Raw genomic sequence first — 9,675 nt, forward strand, 5'->3', positions numbered from 1 at the left:
CCAGGGATAACATCCTTGTTAATGGCAGTATATGGAAATGAGAGAGAACAGACCTGATTACCCACCCAACAGTCCTAATGTCTCTCTGCAAGTGTGTATACACACAGTCACACCCTTACCTTTCTCTAAAAGTGCAAAGTTTCAAGAGGTTAAATGAATAGAGTATATCCAACAAGAATGAACTTTTTGTAGAAAACAATGATTAAATAAATCAAAGCTTCCCTGCCCAGTGATTTTAAATCATGATTTGAATCAAATGCACCCTGTTAGATCTCTTTCCAGTCTTCCTTTCTGCTGCAGAGCAGCTCACAAAGTCTCTAATTAGTTAATTTAAAGCTGTCTCAGGATCTCCATTTCACCCTCACCGGCCTCTTACCTCCTTTTTCAAGCTGATTATTTCAAGGACAGTGCAATGTTCCTCCTGTCTTTCTACAGCTCTGTCCAACATTTTTTATTCCTCTACTATTTCCTTATTAGAAAATACATTCCCCTGCCACAAAGACACACTTCTGCCTCTGCACTTACTTTGGATTATCGTAACTCCTTCAGCTACATTAACAAATAACAAGACTACCTCTCTGAATCTAAATCTTACCACTCAGTACATCTCTCTATTATCTTTATACGAAGGTCTCCCTATATCTTAACCCAGCCCAGTCCTTACTGACCCCTTTGCCAGGAATCAAATTCAAGTTTCCCATCTTCACATTTAAGGCCCTTCAGAACTGCATCTTTTTTATCTATCTACATCAGCTATTACGATCTCAATTAAAACAGCTTTAATAAAGATAACCCTTAATCCCACAACGTATTCTTATTTTCTTCCCATTGGCCCTGAAGCAGAGGCCCTTCTCTGAATTAATGTAACAAATTATTTCTCTCTCCTGCAAATCCCATGAAGGCCCAATTCTAATGAATATCTACAAGAAACAACAAAACCAAAACAAATTACTTGGCGGGTGGCCAGTAGGTATCACAGGTGTCTATTTTGCTGCTTGATCATTTAAAAAAAAGTCAATAGAGTGAAGCCAGGAACTGACATTACCTACATCCTTCTTCGTTTACTACAACTACCTTTGTCTCATTTCCTGCTTAGACCTTGCAGCTGCACCACACTGGAGGATCAGGGGTTAGGCTAATGGTTCTCGTTCCAAATCTTATCTTCTTTATATTGGTATAACTGCTTGCACAACAAAGCATTATCCTGATTTTGAATTTCTGGAACTGTCAGCAACAGATTTTAGTCAGTTTAAACCATGCTTCACACCCTTAAATATAAATACACCCTATATAGCTAAGCAAATGAATGACTACAGAGTTAAATAAGATACAATGTGCACTTCGCATTTTTCCGTATTTGAATAATAAGTCATACTATAATTTAAATAAGTTCATGTAAATTTTTCTCCTATAGGTGAAGGCTTCACGATTTACCAAGTCCTTTTCTGCAATAGCCTTCTGTTTGAGATGCTGCTGTTCAATTTGCTGCTTTTCTTCTTGTGTTAATTCATGCTTTTTGACAACTTCTTCATGTTCTGTTTGTTTTGAATAGTCTTTTGACATTACAGCCTGCAATGGAGAACATTAGCAATATCACTCAACTGAAATACCCGTTTCCTCCTCTCCTGCCCCGAGTTTTCTTTGATTAGAATAAATCATGGCTTCTCTGCTGATGTCTAAGTGATGCATTCTTTTATTTCACTTTACTTTTTTAATATAAGCCTCTTAGTTATTGTTTGAATGCATATAATGAAATTTTTCTGTTAAAATGATTTTAAAAAAGGCTCTGAAGCTCTTTATGAACACTTTCTCTGTGCAACACATTAGGTTTTATTAATATCTTGTCTGTCTGTGTGTGTATATGTATGTTATATAAACATATAACTTAGTTATCAGTATAGTAAATTCTAATTCTGATGTGCCAGTTTCTAAAGCACAATGCTAGCTACTACCAGTGGTACCTGTACAACAAAAAGACTTAATATCAGAAACTTACAGACTTCATTATGTAGTTTATAGTAATGGGGATTGGTTTTGAAAGTAACTTTCAAATGCTTCCAAAATTATACCTAAAGAGGTGGTACACTGCAGTGATCCTGTAGCCATGATGGACCAGGAAATACCAGTATATGAGGGAAAAACTTTTTGGGGGTGATGGCTTTTATTGAACCATCTATGTAGCCTGGAGAGACATTATACATGCTTTCGGGTACAAAGTTTCCTGAGAAATCTCTCTCAACTATGCAATAAAAGATCCGCCAAAAGTCTGGGGCACATGACTTCTGAAGAGAGGCTGAGGGAACTGGATTTATTTAGTTTGGACAAGAGAAGACGGGTGGGGACATTTAATAATAGTCTTCAACTACCTGAAGGGTGGTTCCAAAGAGGATGGAGCTAGATTGTTCTCAGTGGTAGCAGATGACAGAACAAGGAGCAATGGTCTCAAGTTGCAGCAGAGGAAGTTAGGTTCGTTATTAGAAAGAACTCTCTCAATAGGAGGGGGGTAAAGCGCTGAAACAGGCTACTCAGACGTTGTGGAATCTACATCCTTGGAGGTTTCTAAGACCCAGCTAGACAAAGCCTTGGCTGGGATGATTTAGCTGCGGATAGTCCTTCTTTTGGTGGGGGTGGACTAGACGAGCTCCTGAGGTCCCTTTGAACACTATTTTATATGACTAACTGCTTGCCTCTCACTAAAGAGAGAGAGATTTCAGGCATGTGTTGTCTCTATTACACTAAGTGTGTGAAGATGCCATGGATGTTTGACCTTCTGCAGTATTTAAGCCCCCTATTCACACTGAATGATGGCATCTCTGAATCCTACCTGTAAGCAGAGTTGTAAGGATTATATGAGCTAGTACTACTCTGTAGCCAAGAGAACATATACATCTCTTCCTTACATAATGAGACATACCATGTCCTCTATTTACATGCATAGTTTTAGAAATGAAAAAGGCTATACACTTACCTGGAGCATTCATTTATCCAAACTCAGTGTAAACTGTTTTTAATAATAAATGGTCAGTCAGTGCTGTGATATTAGCAGTCCTGAAACTGACTTACTCCTTTCATTTTTAAGGATTCCAATAGCAACCCTGGACAGTGATTTATTAGACATTTCGAAAGTGAGAGGGAGCTACTCAGTCTAGGGACACAGCACTGACTGTGGTGTAAGCAGTGCTCATTAGGGACACAGAACGCTTGGTGCTATGCTATCAGCAGTCACATAACTGCCTAGCTCTCTCGCTTTTAAGCTGGGGCTGCTATTAGAGGTCTTGAAAGTCAGGGGATGTGACCCTTAGGAATGTGATTTCCTCCTGTCATTTTCAAAGCTTCTCATAGAAGCCCATTGACAAAAGCTTATTTTTCATTGTTTCTGGAGCAAGTAAATCATCAACAATTAAATTACAGAATAGACAGAAGGGATGAAAGATGCCACGCACTTAACCAATATGCAAGTAACCATATTTATGAGAATATACCATTCCAATCCACATTTGTTTGTTGTGTGTTATGAAATTATGCATTTATCCACTGTATGTGTATATATTATGCATCAGAGTACCCGTATATGCAATTTTCTCTCTGCTATATGTTTTAGTTTAACATATGTTTATTAGACTATGTGAGTAACCGCCATTATTTCTTACCTGATCTATTTTTCTCAGTTCATTTTTTGCTTCAAAGTTATTTGGATCCAATTCTAAAACCTTTTGATAATCTAAAACCAGAAGACAGGGAGACATCAAAATTCCATATTTTTATATACCATATCAGGTGACAAGTTTTAAGTTAATGTGCCTTTAACTGGGAAGTTGAAGTGGAGATGGCAGATCCAAATAAGTTCAGTAGTTCCAAGTACTTTATATTTTAAATAACTTAGAATAGTAAGCTCAATATAGTGCACTAAAGGTTCGATTCTGGTTTCCCAGATCACAGTCATTTGACAGATAGTTCTTCTATCAGCATGTAAAATAATACCATCTGGATGTCATTTTCATCATTTCTTGAAACTGGAAGTTAAAAATTCAGCAAGTATAAAATCAGGAAGTATAAAAATAAATCCTCAAAAAAATAAGCTTTAATCAGTAAGCACATAAATCACTTACTTGCACTTTAAGGAATGTATCCAAAAAAACTCACTAACCTTCTTTGGCACCCTGAAGATTTTTCAAAGCAAAGCGAGCAGCTCCTCTTCTGGCATATGCCTTTGTATAATTCTTATCTAGTGCAAGTGCTAAATTGCAGTCAGATTCAGCAACAGAATACCTGTGTCAATAATGTAAATCAATTACTTTGAATATATTTAAATTAAAAATAAATATGGCTCTCCATTAAATTAACAGATTTAATCAAATCATGAAGCACACTACACTGTTCATTAGAGATGCACTGATATATCGGTCACATATCTGATCAGCACCAATGAAAGGAAAATTAACATAATAACTTTTTTTTGGCTGATGCAGCCAATTACTGTATTTTCGTGCATATAGCCCGCACACTGATATAACCCACACCAATGTATAACCCACAGAAAATTGTATTTTCGTAAAATAGTCTGTGTATAGACTGCACCCATGTATTCCATGCACCTGATAGTGCGGGCTCTGCTGGGCACGGCCACCAGAGCTAATTGGTGCTAATTGCTACAGGGGAGGGGAGGGATGAGGAGCTGTGAGCCCTGCTCCCAGCCACGCTCAAGTGCGGGCTCTGCTGGGCACGGCCGCCGGACCTGGAGCCAGCTAAAAGTGGTGCAGGAGAGGGGACAGGAGGGATGAGGAGCTGCGAGCAAGGGGGGGGGCAGCCCCGCTCGCCGCCGCTACGCTCAATCCCTCCAGGGATGGGCTATGTTGTTCTAAAGACTCTGCATAGCCCATACCCTTGTATAGCCTGCACCCATCTGTTAAGTTTGTAAAAACGTGTATAGCCTGTGGACTATATGTGCAAAAATACGGTAATGGCACTGATAAATGCTGTGTGCATGTTCAAAGCTGCACGCATGCATGTGGGTAGGAATGCAGCCTGCTAGCTTGGAAAACAGCGTCCTACCGCTAAGTCTATGAGGGGAATCAAGGCCCTTATGGTGAGGGAGGGAACGGGGCAGGAGCTGCCCAGCCAAGGCTGTGAATGGGACCCCAAGGCAGGGTACAGGACAGAGCTATGGGTGGTTCATCAGGGAGCAAAGTAGGGTGGGGCAGCTCCCCACTGCTGCACAAATCCATAGGGGAGGCATGGGGGGGAATGTGCCTCCCTCCCCTGGATTTCTGTGTGGGGCAGAGGCAGTGCCAGCCTCTTCCCAGCAGGAGGATAGGCCAGGGGAGGCAGGGGTAGGGCTGGCTCAGCTAAGCGGGGCGAGTGGTGGTGGCACTGGAAGGGGTGGCTGTGGGAGGCCTATGGGGAATTCTGGGGTTGATACAGGACCCCCCCCCAACCTTCCCCAATGCCAATCCTGCTTGGGGCACTCCATTCTGCTGCCTTTCCCCCAGGAGTCTTATTTCAGCCATGTGCCCCCTGCCAGACCCACAACGGGAGACTCCTGAGGTAAAGGCAGCAAAGCCGAGTGTGTGCCCCGAACAGAGGTGGCACTGTGGGGGAGGGTTGGGAGGCTATAGCTATTCTAAAATTCTCCGCAGGGCCCCCACCATGTAGCCATGCCTCCCAGGGCCAGCCACCCACCCCACGCAGCTGAGCCTGCCATACCCCTGCCTGCCCTGAGCCCAGCCCCCATGCCAGGAAGAGGCTGGCACTGCCCCTGGCCCTGAGCTCACAACAAACAGCCCACCTCTGACCTGTGCACAAATGCAGGGGGCACATACCCTCACCCCATACCTCCTCCAGAAGTGTGTGCAGCAGCGTGGAACCATCCGCACCCCGCTCCCTGGTTATGAGCTGCCCACAACTCCATCCCATGCCCTGCCCAGGGTCCCATTCACCCCCCTGACTGGGCAGCACCTGTCCCTGCCCCTGCCCCTCTCCTTCCCTCACTGTGGACCTCAAGCTGCCCCAACCCTTCCCTCCCCCTCACCCCTACCCCCCAGACTTACCAGCAGGACGCGACTCTCCAGGCTGCCCAGCTGCATTCCTGTATATCGGCTATTGGATCGGTATCGGCCAATATGGCTGGTTAATAAATTGGCTATTGGTATAGACCAAGAAAATCTTTATTGGTATACCCCTACTGTTTATTTATGAGGAACCAGTGTCATTAACTCAAGATAAAGTTGCAAAGCAGGCTGATGTAAAATAAACAGACCCATGGGTCTTAGAATGAATAATCCCATAACTAAAATCTGAAGGAAAATTTTGTTAAAAAAATTAGAGAGATATATTCACAACATAGATCTTACTTTTTCATTCTAAAGAAAGATGATGCTCTGTTTGTGGGCAAGACTGGATTGTACGGATCAGCATGCATCCCTCGTGTGTAACATTCGATTGCTTCATCATAGTTTCCTTGTTTGAAATACTTATTGCCCTGTAAAAATATGCTTTTTGTCAATTTAGTATACTGTAATGTGACAAATACTTTCACCTCTTTACAGCATCTTTACTAATTAATTTTTGTCAAATATTTCACTGCCTATATCCAAATGCTGTCTCATCCCAACATCAGTCAGTTACCAATGCCTTAAAGTGTTCTAATTCTTCTGATGTTCTAAAATGGCTGTGACTATCCAAACAGTCTCACCCCTTTGGAGCATCCAGCTGCTTCCACTCAGTCATACAGATTCCTGAACCCTGTGCATCAAGGGAGAGGCAGACATAGCAGGCTAGTCCCATTGTAATTTGCACCCTTTCTAGTATCCTTAGTCATTCTACTCACACTAAACAGTAGATAGAAAGACTGAACTTCTTTTGCCGCTGCTAAATTTTGCTTCAAGTCCAGGGTGAAGAATATTGACAAGGCAGAAAAGGAAGGGGATGTTTTCAAGACGAATATAGGGAGGTCCAGTTTTAACAACTTAGCACCTCTAACAAAAAGATGACTTAAAATGTTGTGTGGAAAGCAAGAGGGAAAATTCTCATCTAAAATATTATAAAGCATCACTGGCCTTGAGGAAGTTTAGAACAAATCCCACCACATGTTGTAGCTCAGACTTCAGCAGGAAGAAAAGACCAGTTACTTATCCTGAAGCATAGGTGCCAATTTTTATTTTTGCGGGGGGGGGGGCAGCGGAGTCTGATGGCCCTCCTTCCCCACCCTGGCAGCAAAGCCAGACCAGAGCTCAGGTGACTGGAGCATGTGGTAGGGGTTGATACAGGCTTCCCCTGCAGCCTCAGGGCCCCCCATCCTGTTTCCTTCCCCCTGGAAGCCCTGCACAGGGGTGTTGTGCCCCCCTACTGCTGCCAGGTGGGCAAGGGGCACCTCGCCATGGCAACATAGCCAGTGTGGGGCTCCTAGGGGGCAGGGAAGCAGGGCATAGAGCTCTGAGGCCACAGCAGGCAGCCTGCACAAATCTGGGGCACATGCCCTCCCATGCCCCTCTTCCTGGGAGTGCATGCAGCAGCGGCAAGGAGCCACCCCCCCCATATGAGCCACCTGCTGCTCTGTCCTGCTCCCCGCCCTGGCCCCAGGCTCTATGAATTACCTTGGCTATGCAGTGCTTCAGATCCAGCCCCTACACCCCACTCCCTTCCTCCCTCACTGTGGGGGGGGCAGCTGGGGGAACTGCTCTCCACCATTGCCTGGGGCTTTATTACTAGCCATGTACATGTGCACATGCACATGGTGCTCCCTGCATCCTGCTCTCTGAAGCCCCTTGCAGGCTGGAACTCTGCCAGCCTCCAAGGAGAAACCCACCATTTCCTGCCTTTTTTCCACAGTGAATGGTAAACCCAGATCCCAGCACGAAATGGGGAATTTGGAACAAATGCTGTCCTGGAGTCATGCAGCCTGGGACCAGGACCTGATGTTCCCATTGTGGGATTGTACTGCCCAGTAGGGACAGGTGGTTATCCTTCCCAAGGGGGGCCAGAGTCCTTGGGCCCCCACATACTGAGAGCTTATGCCCTAAAGTAACTGTGGTTCTTCAAGAGGTGCTGTCTACAAGAGTTCTACTTGATACACATGCCCTCCATGAACACAAGATGTGACACTTTTTGGTGTCTAATATACTCTCAAACCTCATCTCTCCACCCAAGCATATTAAAGGAGAATGGGCACAACCATTTTTCATCTCCTTCACATATAGAGAATTCAGATGGTACAGGATTTTACAGTGATAGTAGGTGGCAAAACTATCCATGTTATTGACATGTAGTCTATTTCTGGTGAGCAAGCAGTAACCTCACAGTCAGGAGACAGGTGCTGGAAATTCTAACCAAGGATGGCAGGAGAGATCTGCCAAAGCAGGAATTCAGTCTTGAGCCCTCAATTAGAAACAATGATAGCTGAGTGTGGACTTTTGCCATCTTCTAAATATCTTCAGTGGGGTGTCTTTCAAAGCTTCTGTGAGTTTTCCAATAGGATAACCTACTGGTGCCACTTAAGAATTTGTTTCACCTCATAATGTGATTTACTTAAAATCCATTTAGATAGTTTTTGGATGGTTATTGCTCAACTGTTAACTTATTTGAAAGATGCTATAAACAGTCTAGGGAAGGTCCTAAAGGGACTCCCCTCCATCAAAGCCATATAAGAAAGCAGTTGCGTTAGTATATAAAGGGTATGCAGTTTGTTCTCCTTTTGATTTGATTGCAGCTTCGAAGAAAGCTGATTAGTTTTATTTAGGGGGAAGCAAAACACACTTAAGTAACAGAGTAGGTCACCTACAAGAACCTGAAATGCCACTACTCTTGAGTTATGGATATTAAAAAATATGTCTTCATGAAAAGGTGGTATAGAGAGCCAGATTCCTAAAGAGAGATCAGTCTCATGAATCCTATGAATGCTACAAAGATGTTAGAAGGAATGGGTTCCTAGACTTTCAAAAATGCATGAATGAAGTCTTTAAGGAGCATCTAGCAACTATAGAGTGGGAAAATGTCATGATCCTGAATAGGAAAATGAATAGTTATTTAGTGATAGTCCAAAAACAGGCTTCCATTGAAGACAGCAGATGAACATCTTCCAAATAAAAAGTTTCAGTTGTGCTGTACAGGAATTGTCACATTAGATAAGCTGGTTCTGCTACAGGATTCTCTTATTTCCTGTGGGTAAGGTGAACTGATATGGAACAGTAGCTATCTTACATGTTGACAAGCATGAATAAATCCAGTAAAGGAAGTATAAAAACTAAGATCATCATCCTGAATTTTAAATGACAAATGAATTTGTTGAGATGGTACCTGATTGGAGATATGAACTGACTCTTCTTTTTTCCCTTGTTGAGATTAGAAAGGCAGGGAATAAACCGGAAAAAAAAGCTTTTCCTCTGTATTTCAAGGGCCCTTTTCATGCTCTGAGATCCAGTAGGAAATCTGATTTTTGTTTTAACGGTATGTCATGAAAGAAGATTCTGAAGAAAGTGGAGAAAATAACCAAGGGACCAAAAATGACTGAAATAAATAATAAGAGTACACCTTGTTTGTAATTTTTTAAGAACAAGTAGTCCTATATCATTGACTGAAAATAGGGACTGGATCGGTGTAAAGTCAATCAAATCCCTTAGAACAAATCCCAAATTAGGGGGTGTGAATGGTATGTGGGTCTGTTTTGTGGGGGGGGGGGGG

At 42.9% G+C, this 9,675-nt stretch overlaps 1 protein-coding gene across 1 annotated transcript in view; it reads right to left on the bottom strand.

Annotated features, from left to right (window-relative positions):
* RPAP3 (RNA polymerase II associated protein 3) overlaps nt 1–9,675 on the bottom strand; it is a 51,941-nt gene that overhangs the window by 25,535 nt on the left and 16,731 nt on the right. The window contains exons 5-8 of the mRNA XM_019514627.1: nt 6,351–6,478; nt 4,148–4,269; nt 3,651–3,721; nt 1,435–1,569 (exon numbers count right to left, since the gene is read on the bottom strand). Of these exons, the coding sequence (XP_019370172.1) occupies nt 1,435–1,569; nt 3,651–3,721; nt 4,148–4,269; nt 6,351–6,478 (456 nt within the window). The remainder of the gene's footprint in view (nt 1–1,434; nt 1,570–3,650; nt 3,722–4,147; nt 4,270–6,350; nt 6,479–9,675) is intronic.

The sequence above is a fragment of the Gavialis gangeticus genome, unplaced genomic scaffold (genome assembly GCF_001723915.1).
Source record: "Gavialis gangeticus isolate Ggan-Ray unplaced genomic scaffold, GavGan_comp1, whole genome shotgun sequence".
NCBI lineage: Eukaryota > Metazoa > Chordata > Crocodylia > Gavialidae > Gavialis > Gavialis gangeticus.